Genomic DNA, 14,129 nt, shown 5'->3' with positions numbered 1-14,129 from the left:
GCGCCGTCCTTAAGGACGAGTGACACACAGTGGCGGACCCAGGATTTTTGCATAGGGTATGCGCCGCAAAAAAAAATTCTTATACAATTTGGTAAACCATTTATAATTCGGTAAAACCATATTATAATTCGGTAAAACGACGTCAAATCTTAATATAAATTGTTCAAATGAAATACAAATACTTCGAAATATAACAATATGAGACTTACAATATTACTTGTTTATCCGCCGCTTTCTCAATGACATGAATGTCTCCATTATATCATCTTCATTAACTTGGAAGAAAATATCCCGCTCAATAAATGTGACTAGACAATCATCCAAAACAGTATCACCTATCTTATTCCTTGACTTTGTTTTCACTATAACCAATGCAGAAAATACCCTTTCAACACTCGCAGTTGCCACTGGTAAAAGCAATATCAATTTGAGAAGCAAGTACACCATATCATACACTTTGTGCCTCTTTGTTTCAACAAGCTTAACTGAGAGATCAACAATATTGTCTAGACCTTGGAAGCTAGCATCTTGTCGCATGTCATCAATATAATTATCAAGTTGCAATTCAAGTTTTAACAAATCATTGTTGGAGAAGTCCTTAGGATAAAATTCAGCCAATCTACGTACCTTCTGTGCATCAAAAGAAGCAAAGGAGTTGGAAGGACTGAAGGCTGACATACAAGAGAGTAGCTCCATATTGATCTCATCAAACCGATTATCAAGCTCTTGATTAATTTGATCAATGACACCAATGTATACTTCGGAAATGATCATCATTTGTTTGGTTTCGGGCATGAGCATACCGTGCTGATTTTCCATAAGGCACATAAGCACCATCCATAGCAGGAACTTCAACACCATGTTTAATACAAAAAGAAGTGACCTTCTGAAGAAAATTATCCCAACCATTAGACCTCAACTCCTGCATTTTGCTCTTTGCCACATTAACAAGTGAGATTGCATTAAGAATATCTTGATCCCTTCTCTGCAAGCACTCGGATAACTCATTTGTATATCCAAGAATAACATACATTAAGTGCACAAAGAAAACAAACTCAAAGGTTTCAAATGCTCCAAGCACAAAATGTATCTTTGTCCAATCTTCCTTATATGCATTATCAGCACCAAGTTCAATGAGCACATCATGAATTGAGGAATATATAGTTATGATGCTACATATAGTTTTGTAACGAGAGCCCCACCGAGTGTCATGTAGCATCATAACTATATATTCCTCAATTCATGATGTGCTCATTGAACTTGGTGCTGATAATGCATATAAGGAAGATTGGACAAAGATACATTTTGTGCTTGGAGCATTTGAAACCTTTGAGTTTGTTTTCTTTGTGCACTTAATGTATGTTATTCTTGGATATACAAATGAGTTATCTGAGTGCTTGCAGAGAAGAGATCAAGATATTCTTAATGCAATCTCACTTGTTAATGTGGCAAAGAGCAAAATGCAGGAGTTGAGGTCTAATGGTTGGGATAATTTTCTTCAGAAGGTCACTTCTTTTTGTATTAAACATGGTGTTGAAGTTCCTGCTATGGATGGTGCTTATGTGCCTTATGGAAAATTAGCATGGTATGCTCGTGCCCGAAACCAAACAAATGATGATCATTTCCGAAGTATACATTGGTGTCATTGATCAAATTAATCAAGAGCTTGATAATCGGTTTGATGAGATCAATATGGAGCTACTCTCTTGTATGTCAGCCTTCAGTCCTTCCAACTCCTTTGCTTCTTTTGATGCACAGAAGGTACGTAGATTGGCTGAATTTTATCCTAAGGACTTCTCCAACAATGATTTGTTAAAACTTGAATTGCAACTTGATAATTATATTGATGACATGCGACAAGATGCTAGCTTCCAAGGTCTAGACAACATTATTGATCTCTCAGTTAAGCTTGTTGAAACAAAGAGGCACAAAGTGTATGATATGGTGTACTTGCTTCTCAAATTGATATTGCTTTTACCAGTGGCAACTGCGAGTGTTGAAAGGGTATTTTCTGCATTGGTTATAGGGAAAACAAAGTCAAGGAATAAGATAGGTGATACTGTTTTGGATGATTGTCTAGTCACATTTATTGAGCGGGATATTTTCTTCCAAGTTAATGAAGATGATATAATGGAGACATTCATGTCATTGAGAAAGCAGCGGATAAACAAGTAATATTGTAAGTCTCATATTGTTATATTTCAAAGTATTTGTATTTCATTTGAACAATTTATATTAAGATTTGACGTCGTTTTACCGAATTATAATATGGTTTTACCGAATTATAAATGGTTTACCGAATTGTATAAGAATTTTTTTTGCGGCGCATACCCTATGCAAAAATCCTGGGTCCGCCACTGGATTGACGGATGGCCCACATGGTGGTCGGTGGACCACCCTGACCACCCACTAGGTCCACCACTGGTGACACATGTGGTCAAGCAAGATTATTATTCCCATTCATGGGGATGGACTAGTTTGCAATGGAAGGAAGCATGACGCAGGGGTGGGAATTGGGTTGGGACCTGCTGCACGTACCCTTGACCGGAAGCCGAGTTTGGAACTGAAACCCCCCGGTTGCTCAATTTGACGCGGTGCCCGTACAGGCTGGCGGCTAGATCGCCTGCAGGTGTTGCCTCAGCCGTCTCCGGCCTAGAAACGGAAGGACTAGCACCCGAATGTTCGGATGGATGGCGCGTCCGGATGCAGCTCCCGCACGTTATCTCGCACCGCATCCCACCACCCGAGTCTGCATCCCATCTAGCGCCCGCTTTCCCGCTTTCGAACATCGTACCGTGCCCCCGCGCCCATCCCGCGTCCCAGCAGCCCATCCTGCACCCGCACCTATTCCCAGGCCCCACATGGGTCCGTCCTGCGGATGCATGGCGTGGAGGCGTCTGCTGGCCACAGGCGGCGTCCCCCCAACACCAGCAGGTAGCTGTCCGCCAGCCACCGACGTCTTTGAAACATATGCTCTCCTAGATCTACTTTTAAAACATTAAGGTGAAACACAACATATGTGTGAAACAGATGAAATATTTCAAATATACGCTTGAAACATGCATGTATAGCCATAGCAACATATGCAACATCGAGATCTACTTTTGCAACATTCAGATGAAACACTTGCAACATAAGTCTAAAACATTCTAAACACTTGAAACACACTTAAAACATGCATATAGAGCCATAGCAAATATATGCAACATCTAGATAAACACTTGAAACATATGTTTGAAACACCTTAAACACTTGAAACATAGGCTTGCAACATGCATATATTGTCATTCCAACATATGCAATATCGCAAATATACTTCCAAAACATCCAGATGAAACACTTGAAACACAAAGTTTGAAATGCCTGAAACACTTGAAACATAGAACGGCGGCGGCGGCCACGTCCTACTTGGTGTGGAACTACGGTAGTCAGCAAGTTCGGGTCATGGGAACGTCGAGAGCAACGGCCACCAACCTCCTCCTAGTGGCATGGTGCACTCCGTAGCTGCGACAGCTGAGGTGGACAGGGGCGTGGCAGGGGACGCCCCACACAGTGCGGGATGGAGCCACGGCACGAGACGAGGCGCGACAGGGATGGTCGCGATAGAGTGGGGCCAGTGGACGGTGCGTCACGGGCGTGGCGGGAGGATGGCGCGGCGGACGCGGCCGCTGCGAGTGGACATCATGGTGAAAGCTGCCGCTGCGGTCGGGAGTGGGGCATGTCCGCGGCAAGTAGATGAGTTAGGGAGTCCACGAGAGTGGGGAAATATTCGTAGCAAGCAAATGAGTTGAAGAGGCCTTGTTTGTTTGGCCCAATCACTGCGCAGGGAACTGGGCGTTCAGACGGATGTTCCAATGTGGCTGCACCAAAATCGAGAACCACTCGATTCACCGTCTTGCGCAAAGCACCAAAGCTCGTCGACCGTCGCATTCATCCATGGCACCCGATCATTGAAAACCTTGGCAGCAGCTTCCAGATCCCCGAAGCGCTCGCCGATGGTGTTCTCCACCGTGTCGATGCGCGTCGTAAGCGCCGTCTGCAGCTCTGACACGGTCCCGCGCATCACCTTGAATTTGTTTGAGGATGATCTTCATGTTGGGATCCATGGCGAGCGCCAAGTTGCCTGCGGAATCCAGTGAAATGGTTATGATCGATTTCGGTGGGGCTCCAGGGTTTAGGCTCTAAGTACCAATTTGTTAGCAATCATGTGCGATCGGAAGGAAATCGGGACGAGTAGCAAGAACAGGATAGTCGAGACGAGGCCAACTTTAAGAGAGAGTATAGCTAGGTTTGTTACAATTCTGAATGCCCCTTCTACATACAAGAAGAAGATGGATATATAATGTAGCCTACTGAAAAATATGCCTTCCACCCATAGAGAATACGCCTTCTTCCTTCCTTAGCGCCACGTCAGCAGCTCACCCAGGCCTTCCTAAAGACGCGCGGGTTTCTGAACTTGGGCTGAGGCGGCCTGCTTCTCTGTTGCTTCTCTGAAGTCGTTGCTGTTGCCGGATCACACACAGCAGAGGTGCTGACATAGCTGTATGTAACAATTCTCCAAATTCTAATGTGGACTTTGGAGAATTATTTCTGAGAATTATAGCCCCATCTGATCATTTCAGTAAAATTGTAAATGTAGTAGGCATCTGATTGAATTGATAGAAAATCTAATTTTGGGTAAATGAGGTATTGACAGTAAAGAAACTAACTATTCAGAGAATGTATGTTGCAGCACTGAACTGTCTAACATTATCTGAAATGAAGGATACATAAGGCTTAATTAGTATAGACTAATGGCAATGTAGGCCAATTGTGAAATATTTACCAACAATAATAAGTTTGGGAAGCAGGGAAGCAAATAAGATCACACTGACATTCAGTTTGCATAGTCAAGTCACAGCTTGCACAGTGTCATTTTCAGACAAGTCACAACTTGCAGTGACAATCAGTTTTCAGAAGAATATATAGAAGCTATATGCTTCATGTTCAGAAAAAATATTCAGGCTCATAGCATGCTAACAACAACAACATGGTCACAGAAAAATTACTGGAACAGAAAAAATTTACAGGCACAAATGAAAATTAAGTTCAGCTCACAGCATTTTCAGAACTGCAACATCATGCAGTTTTCTGAAAACCAAACGAAACTAATAAAAAGAGCATCCAAATAACCACTTTAGTCCAAGTTAAAAGTTGGATGCACCCCAGCTGCAACCAAAACATACAATGCTACAATTTTACAAACTTACATTGAACCTTTTCAGGTTAACCCCAATAATCAGACTTGGACAGCAAGCTTGTACTGAGAAGTATTCCCTTGATGTTAGTATTAGCATCATTTTTTTTTGGCAAAAAGGTCCATTGCCTAAATTGTTCAGATGAGCATGTCAACTACCTAAAACTCTCTGAACCTCTGAATTTTGTACTATCTGAAGTCTAAACTATCTAAATTTCGTAGAGATAGAGATGCAGCCAGTAATAAGACATTTAGATATGGAAGATTCAAACTGGGTTCAAAGCAAATGCAGTCAGGACGAAAATTCAGAGAGAACAAATTGACAGGCAGCAAGAGAATAGAAGAAACCCATCAGATTATGGCAGCAAAAAATGTTTGAGTTAGTCTATCCCATCCATCACGTTGAGCCTCAGCTTCTATAACATCTCCAGAAGAAAGCATGCGCAAACAAAACACGGAGCAGTTCATATCCCTTATTTTCGGTCGTCCTGACCAAGTTTCCCATGGCTAAGAACTACCATCGCTCATGTCCACCATTGACTTCCTCCTCGGTGAGCTGAGATTTGGAAGTCAAAACTCGCTGCATCTCATTCCGGCGGTGTCTCGTAGTCGATCTCCCGTTCGTCTATCGGTCCACTATCGCTTGAATCCCCATGGTCTGAAGGATCATCTGGCTGATGCCCCTCGTTTATTGCTGCTTCAGAGAAGAAATGGTAGTCAGACAATGGTTAGTGGGAGAGCACCAAACTATTAACACAGTTATTATCACAATGTGATTGGAGGTTTGCCTTGTTACTCTGCTATGACAAGCTTAATAATCTACTGCTTCCTGGTGTGAACACACAGTAAGGAGAAGGTGACGTTGAAAAGGCCCCCTGCTGTGATACTGTAGCCGCTGCAGGTGTAGGCGTCGAACGGCTCACCTGCAGCACTGTAGCCACATGCAGAGGCCGGCGCAGAGTCAGCCCTGCTATGTTATCTAGTTACTGTTGCAGTATGTGCGTTGTAATAGGACAAGATAGATAGAGTTGTATAAATAGACTACCACGGTAACTCAGTAAAGAGAGTTCAGATTTACCATCTCCCATACATGACTTCGGCCAACGATGGTATCTTGTACTGTATGTGTATGCTCTGTTCTCCCTCTTCTTCAACCTCTAGACATAGTGTGTGGAGACGGACAACGCTGGTTCGTGGTTGGCTTAGCTAGTGGGTGCTCGACAACACTAGCGGATGTTCGGCAAGACTGGTGAATGGTTCACTCACCTGAGCCGGTGATCCCGTGGGCTAACAAAGCTGCACTTGTGTGTTTACTGGTTACCCAAAAATAACATACAAGTACTTGCTAGGAAAACTATTAACCAGCCGAATCTAGTTTCTGACATCAATTGACACTGATAGTGGTCGATACAAAATTGCGAAAAAAAAATCTGTAAAAGGTCGATGCAGCATATGTCATACAAGTATCACTTTGTCAATAGGAAAAAAAGAAATCCTCCATGTAAGAAAAGATTGATTATAAAGAATGAAGTTAAATGCACCCAGTAACTCTGCTGCGACAAGGTGAAAGAGTAATTTCATTTGAATACCAATACCAATATGCAATAATGGAACATCCTATTTATGCCTAACATCAGTTCAAGCATTGGCACAATCAAGTTATTTGTATTGACAGAAATGTGATTTCAAACTGCGTTCACAGAAAACTAGTCAACAGAGAATCACCACAGAAACGTTAAATGGTTGATAAAGCACTCATGAGAACAAGATTGCCCCCTAATATGAAGCGCATGCTAGATTGCTACCTTTGTTGAATGTGTAACTTCAACTAGTTCAGCTAATGCGCTATGTACAAGTTGATGAAATCCATTTTCAGTCAATAAGGATCAGAAACAGAGAAATGGAAATAACTTAGTTAGCAACTGAGTCTGATTTTAGGAAGGAAAACAACAACTGCATTCTGCATCATCATGAAAACTCAAATAAATTTATGAGTGAGGCATCCTGTCCTAGGAGGCATCTTTCTAAAACTAATTCACAAACCATGTCACCACGAACACAATTACATGAGATCTGTACTTCTCTCGGCCAACCTCCTATAAAACAGGGAATGCAGTACTAAGAAGTACAAGGAACTCAAAGGACACATGCATGTTGATCACTAATGAATACATGCTTAAAAAGTGATCAGGCAATTCGATATGTTGACATTTGGATCATGTATGTAACTGCAGAACACAACTGGATGAAACAAGCAAGCACAGTAGAATGAAACATGGTAGTTGTCTTACCTCCATCCGCGTCCAGGTTCCAAGTGATGAGGTAGCGACTTGTGACCGGCTCGTCGTCCGGCCCTGGCCTGTTCAGCGGCTCATATTGCTCACAGTCCACCGTGTGCTCCGGCACATTGACGCCGAAGAGCCGAAGGGGCGCTCGGGTATGTGCACGGCGCACGCATCGATCTCGGCACCGTCGTCGGCCCTGCGGAAGTGGCGCACCACGACGAGGTGGCTGTGGTCGGGTTCCTGGTCGAAATTGGTGCCGTAGGAGGGCGCGATGGCGAAGTGGACGAGGAGGCAGAAGCGCCCGGTGGCGACGATGTAGGGGTACATGTCGGGTCTCTCCGGGTCGGGGTGGGAACCGGGGCCCGCGATGAGGATGGAGATCCACGGCGGCGGCGCGACCGAGATGGTGAAGTCGGGTTCGCCCGCGCCGCGTGCGCCGCCTCTGACGCCGCTGCGTCCGTGTTCACGATCACGACGCTCTGCTCCAGCTGCGCCTGCAGGTCATCTTCGGCTTCCCCGAGCGCGGCTTGCTCATCCTGCGTCTCCACCGCCGCGTCCACGGCCGCGACGTGCTCCTCGGCTTCGCCGACCCCGGCGTCCTCCTCCTCCTGCGCCTGCGCGTCCTCCTCGGCTTCGGCTTCGCCGACCGCGGCGTGCCCCTCAGCGTCCGCCTCGGCTTCGGCAACCACGGCGTGCTCCTCAGCGTCCGCGTGCAAGTCGTCGTCGTCGCCGGGCGGGTCGACGTGGAGTACGCGGCCTAGGATCAGCCAAGGCCTCTCCATTGGCGCTCGCTGGTGCGCTTGGCTTCCCGCAGCGAGGGAGAGGGAGACCACGCCGGGGCTGTTGCGGCGAGAGGGTGGCCACTGGCCGGTGGGGTTTTGCGGTGATTTGGTGGTGGCCTAGCGATTCGGTGGAAAATGGGAGGGCAGGATGGTAATTTATACAATAACGGTTGTTCCGCCTTCCTCACGAGCATTCGGTTCATTCCCTGGGCCACGATGGGCTATTGCAGGCCCAACCCAAGTGAGCTCAAATCAATACAGTACCTATATCAACTTAGAAATTCTGCTAAAAAATCAACTTAGAGATATTTCATTGGCTGATATTGGAGAATTTTTTTCACCCCGATGGATTGGGAGATTATAGAAAATATTATGTTAAGTACTACAACACAGGAAGGCTGCTGGGCTTGGCACTATGAGAAGTCTGGAATCTTCTCTGTCCGTTCGACCGTATGCTGGTGTAGAGTCGGGAGACAACAGGAGTATGGGAGGAAGACAGACCAAGGAAGTCCGGTTTTAGACCACAGCAGAAGGAATGGTGTGAATTATGAGACATCCGACACCACAGGACACATGGCGCCTGACGACGGATGCTCGTTATGTGGCGAGGCAGACTCATGGAGGCATTGCTCTGCTGGACTGCAACTGCAACTAGGCCAAATATGTATGGGCCTTAGAGGGGGAGGAGATTGCAGAATTCCTGTCTAGTTCACAACCTTGATGCCCGAGCATGGCTTGCTGAGGTGATGAAGTCGTTAAAACACGAGAAACTAACGAGGGCGTGGTAGCTCGCCTCCGGGCGATCTGGCATGCGAGGCGAAAGGGGATACATGAGAACCAGTTCGAGAGTTCCTTCTTGACACACAATTTTGTCAAGCGGTTCATCGACGAGCTGGAGATGGTTGGGCCAGGGAACAAGGGGAAGCAAACGGCGGGTGGTCCGGCTCCGCGCTAGATCAAACCACCGCAGGGATATGTGAAGATTGACGTAGACAAGATGACTTCCAAAAAACCCCGGGACAAGCTTCAGCGACCACTATGGTCCGAGATGAAGATGGAAACTTCTCGGGAGCTTCCACTACGTGAAAAACGGTTCGTAGCAATGGGATAAATTTTTTATAGGAACGGCTCATGATAGAGCCGTCCCTACAGTAACGTGCTCGGGAGCTTAGAGACCAGCCGCTCCTATAAATGAAACAGCAGAGGCGGCTAGTGATACGAGCCGCCCCTACAAATGGGTCTGATTTGTAGGGGCGGTTCACTCACCAGTTGTCCCGTTGTTTCTATTTGTAGGGACGGCTAGTGATTGAACTGCCCCTACAAATACCCAGCGTATAATTACCTGCTATTTATAGGGGCGGCTCAATCACCAGCTGCCCCTACAAATGACCCACATATAAAAAAGCTGCAGCACATTCTTCCTCCTCAGGTCACTCACTCCAACCCGTGAAAGAAAGGTGGGGAGGCTTTGGGCACCTCCTAAAAATTGCTCTACTATGGGGGAAAGATTTTGGTCTCAAATCCTTTGGTGGAGAGATTGTAGAAGGTAAGAAAATGCTATTCCACACTTTTTTAAAGTTTTAATGGTTGATTAGTGAGTAATTAGAGTTTTGTTTTTCTCTCTCTTCTATGGTGCTTGAGCTACTTAGGAAGCAAATTAGACCCAAGTTTTGAATGTACTAGGATAAATTATGTAGGGGAATAAGATCATACCCATATTTGGTCCATGTTTCTTGATTTTAGTGAACAATTAGTTAATTTTATAGATGTTTCATGTGCATGTAGATCTAGATCTAGGGTTTGGTTTTTTTATTAATTTCGTTTTTGTAAATTTATGTTTGATGAAATTGGACTAGGGTTTGAATGAAAGATATTGGGTAAAATATAATTGTTGCTAATTGTTGTCTTTGAAATTGTTTATTGTAATCAACAAATATGTATTTTAATTATTTATGGATAAATGGCCCATTAATTAATTTTCCTCTACCATGGTGTGTTTGTATGCTTCATGTAATTATATTTGATTTATATTCATATATATATATGAAGTATATATAATTATTCTCAAGTAATTATTAATTTGATTCATTTTTATATATATCTGAATAAGTAGTCATTTAATGTTTGTTTTGTTGTTGTTGTAAAAGATGGAGTACAGAAACTCTTGGATGTATGGTTCGTTAAAGTTCAAGGCAGGTTTCCGTGAAGAGGTGGATAAATTTATTGAAGCCGCAAAGAAGCATGCAACAATATTGATAGAGAATAAGGATACAATTATTTGTCCCTGTAAAGATTGCAAGAACCGTATAGCATGGACATATGTGACTATCATCAGATCATATTTGATTATGCGAGAAATTATTGAGGACTACACAGTGTGGATTCATCATGGTGAAACGGTTATTGTTAACGACGAGGATGAGGAGGAATACGACGACGAAACCCTAGAATCCCTGTCCCAATATTCAACAGAGCTTGATGCACGAATAGATTATGAGTTTAGCAATGAACAAGGTGGTGATGCTGGTGGGTGGGATGGTAACGACGAAGGTGGTGCCAATAATGATGGTGGAACACGTGTCGGGGATGAAGATGATTTGGAGGACATGATTCGAGCCCTTGGACCAGAGATTTTACTAAATAGCCCAAGAGGTCTAGAAAATTTGGAAAGAGTGACAAAAGCATCGAAGGAGACTGTGTATGGTGTTGAAAAGGGTTGTCCGACACATTGGACATTGCTACATTTTGTGCTTGAGCTACTCATCCTGAAGGCTAAGTACGGCTGGTCAGACTGTAGTTTCAATGATCTATTGCATCTCCTGTCATGGGTGCTGCCACAACCAAACTCAGTTCCCGCCAACACATACCAAACAAAGAAGGTCATAAGTTCATTGACAATGGGGGTTGAAAAAATCTATGCATGCCCCAACCACTGTATACTTTTTCATGGCGAAGCGTTCAAGTCACTGGATAAATATCCCCGGTGTGGGGCCAGCCAGTACAAGAACAATGACAAGCCTCCATAGGAAAAAAGAGGAATAAGAAGGGTACAAAAAATATGGTACAAGAATCTCAGCCCTCAGAGGACACTCCATTAGGCAACGATGCAAAGCAGAGAAGAATTCTTGCTTTGGTAATGTGGTAACTGCCAGTGATCGACCGCTTGAGACGTATCTTCCTAAGCCCTAAAGAAGCCGCACTCATGACATGGTGGGATGATGAGCGCAAGGTGGATGATGATAAGATTGCACACCCGGTTGATTGTAGTCAGTGGCAAATGTTCGATGAGAAGCACAAAGAATTCAGCGATGACCCAAGGAATGTACGATTTGACTTGAACACCGATAGAATGAATCCCTTCAATGAGAGGATGAGCGACCACAACACTTGGCCAGTGATCTTGACCATGTACAACATCCCAACGTGGTTGTGTCAGAAGAGAAAGTATCTTCTCCTCACTATTCTTATTTCTGGCCCTAAACAACCAGGCATTGATATAGACATGTTCCTCGAGCCTTTGATGCAAGAAATGGAGAGGCTATGGAGGCATGGGGAGCCGATGTACGATGCGTTCCAAAAAGAGGACTTTATATGTAGAGCAATAATATTTGTTACTACCAATGATTACCCCGTGTTGTTTGCTTTGTCTAGACAGATCAAAGGGAAGATGGGATGCTTGGTTTGCTTGGATGGTACTATATGGGTGTACCTAGATGCATCCAAGAAGATAGTTTACCTAAGGAACCGACGCTTCTTAAAGACAAGTCACAAGTACCACAGTAAATTGTTCTTTAGATTTTATGACAACACTCCAGAGATTGAACCCCCCCTGGAGAGACGTCATAACGGAGAACACATGTACAGAATGGTGAAAACATATGCGTCGTCTATGGAAAGAAGAATCCGGATGGGATGAACACAGATAGAAGCACACCTTCTGTCGAAGGCGTACCTTTCAAGAAACAATCGATCTTCTTTTAGTATCTGTCTTATTGGCCAAGGTCCCCCATGCCATTGATGCTATGCACATGCAGAAGAATGTCTTTGAGAGTCTCCTTGCTACCTTGATGGACATAGGCAAGTCAAAGGATGGTCTGAAAGCACGGAAAGACATGGTGCGGCTAAATGTGATGCCACAACTTTACCCGGTACCTGAGGCTAATGGAAAATACACTCTGCCCGCGGCGTGCTTCAACCTAACACTAGACGAGAAGAGAGCTATATGCACTTTTCTGAGGGGGGTCAAAGTCCCGACTGGGTTTTCAGCAAATGTGAAGAAGCTAGTATCGATGAAGGACTTGCCAATAACACACTGCAAGGCTCACGATTGTCATGTGATGCTGGCATTGTTTCTACCTATTGCAATTAGGGCTATAAAGCTAGAGTTCTTAAAAATGGCCATCACCCGCATGTGCTACTTCTTTTCGAAGATCTCACAGAAGACGATTGACAAGCAAGAGCTGAGTGACCTACATGAATTTATGGTGGAGACACAAAACCAACTAGAGATGTGTTTACCTCCTGCTTTTTTTGATATAATGCCACATCTCATGATTCACATGGTTCATCAGATACAGACGATGGGCCCTTGCTACTTGCATGAAATGTGGTCCTACGAGCGGTTCATGTCGGTTCTAAGTCGATACGTGCATAATCGAGCATACCCAGAGGGCTCCATGATAGAGGGTTACAGTACTGAAGAAGTCATCGAGTGCTGTCAAGAGTACCTAAAAGTATAGAAAGGGATTGGTAAACCCAATTCTCGTCATAAGGGTAGGCTGGCTGGGAAGGGCACCAGTGGTAGAAAAGTGTTCATCGACCATGATTACAAAGAGGTGAGTCAGGCGTATTACAGTGTCTTACAGAGTACACAATTGATGCAACCGTACATTGATGAACACTTGGCTATCATTATGGCGGAGAGAAATAGTCATTCGGATGATTGGGTCATGAAACAACATAAGCAACGACTAACTACATGGTTGAAGGACCAAAACATATCACCTAGAGAAACCATAGACTCTATTACCATCAGTAGGTTGGTGGAGGGGCCATCGAGACAAGTGACATCTTGGAATCCTTATGACATCAATGGGTATACGTACTATACCCACGTAAAGGATAGTAAATATGTGAACCAAAACAGCGGTGTTCGAATAGAGGCTCTCGATGGATTGGGGCAAAAGATCCAATACTTTGGCATCATTGAAGAGATATGGGAACTTGACTATGGAAGAGATATAACGGTGGCTCTGTTTTGATGTCGTTGGATCAAACAACACCAACTGAACAAGATCAGATTGAGAGTCCTAGACCTCGAGAATCTAGGCTACCAAGATAACCCTTGGGTGCTCGCTTCACGTGTCGCACAAGTTTTCTATATGTCTGACCCACAAAGTAAGCTCCCCCCGAAGAAGAAGACAAAGCACGAGGTTGCCTCTGGGAAACAACACATTATCGGAGTTGATGGTATGGACGATGTTGAAGCTTATAATAACTACGATAAGATACCGCTATTTACAGACTTTCCTAAGAAGATCAGTATTATGGAAAAGAACCTACCCAAAGACATATTATCATGGGAACGAAAAGGTGTCAAGGGAAAAGTCGTTACAGCAGGCTAGCTAGTTGTTGAACGTGGAGTGTTTATGTAAGTGTGTGTTTGTAAGACTTCATTTATGCATGCGTGAGACTATATATTTTATGTATAAGTGTAAGACTATATATTTATGTATGTGTGTGAGACTATATTTATGCATGTGTGTGAGACTACCCCTTGCAACATCCAGATGAATCTATTTCAACATCTACTCTATTACTACTAAA

The 14,129-nt window shown here is 44.2% G+C and overlaps 2 protein-coding genes across 2 annotated transcripts; one reads left to right on the top strand and one right to left on the bottom strand.

Moving 5' to 3' along the window:
* Positions 1-213: 213 nt before the first annotated feature.
* Positions 214-1,033, bottom strand: LOC136465232 (uncharacterized). The gene is made up of 2 exons (XM_066464052.1): positions 760-1,033; positions 214-671 (listed from the first exon to the last, which is right to left on the bottom strand). Exons 1-2 carry the CDS (start codon positions 1,031-1,033, stop codon positions 214-216), a joined length of 732 nt encoding a protein of 243 aa, XP_066320149.1.
* Positions 1,034-1,355: 322 nt separating this feature from the next.
* LOC136465231 (uncharacterized) lies at positions 1,356-2,175 on the top strand. The gene is made up of 2 exons (XM_066464051.1): positions 1,356-1,629; positions 1,718-2,175. The coding sequence occupies exons 1-2, from the start codon at positions 1,356-1,358 to the stop codon at positions 2,173-2,175; spliced, it is 732 nt and encodes a 243-aa protein (XP_066320148.1).
* Positions 2,176-14,129: the final 11,954 nt, after the last annotated feature.

The sequence above is a fragment of the Miscanthus floridulus genome, chromosome 7 (assembly GCF_019320115.1).
Source record: "Miscanthus floridulus cultivar M001 chromosome 7, ASM1932011v1, whole genome shotgun sequence".
Lineage (NCBI taxonomy): Eukaryota > Viridiplantae > Streptophyta > Magnoliopsida > Poales > Poaceae > Miscanthus > Miscanthus floridulus.
The sequence above is the reverse complement of the archived record's forward strand: the minus strand, read 5'-3'. Positions and strand labels throughout refer to the sequence as shown.

What these genes read in the sequence shown, in the direction of transcription:
- LOC136465232 (XM_066464052.1), bottom strand. Translation starts at nt 1,033, where the DNA reads ATGTATGTTATTCTTGGATATACAAATGAGTTATCCGAGTGCTTGCAG. An exon ending in AAATGATGATCATTTCCGAA is followed by an intron (nt 672 to 759) that starts GTATACATTGGT and finishes CTTGTATGTCAG; the next exon opens with CCTTCAGTCCTTCCAACTCC.
- LOC136465231 (XM_066464051.1), top strand. Translation starts at nt 1,356, where the DNA reads ATGTATGTTATTCTTGGATATACAAATGAGTTATCTGAGTGCTTGCAG. An exon ending in AAATGATGATCATTTCCGAA is followed by an intron (nt 1,630 to 1,717) that starts GTATACATTGGT and finishes CTTGTATGTCAG; the next exon opens with CCTTCAGTCCTTCCAACTCC.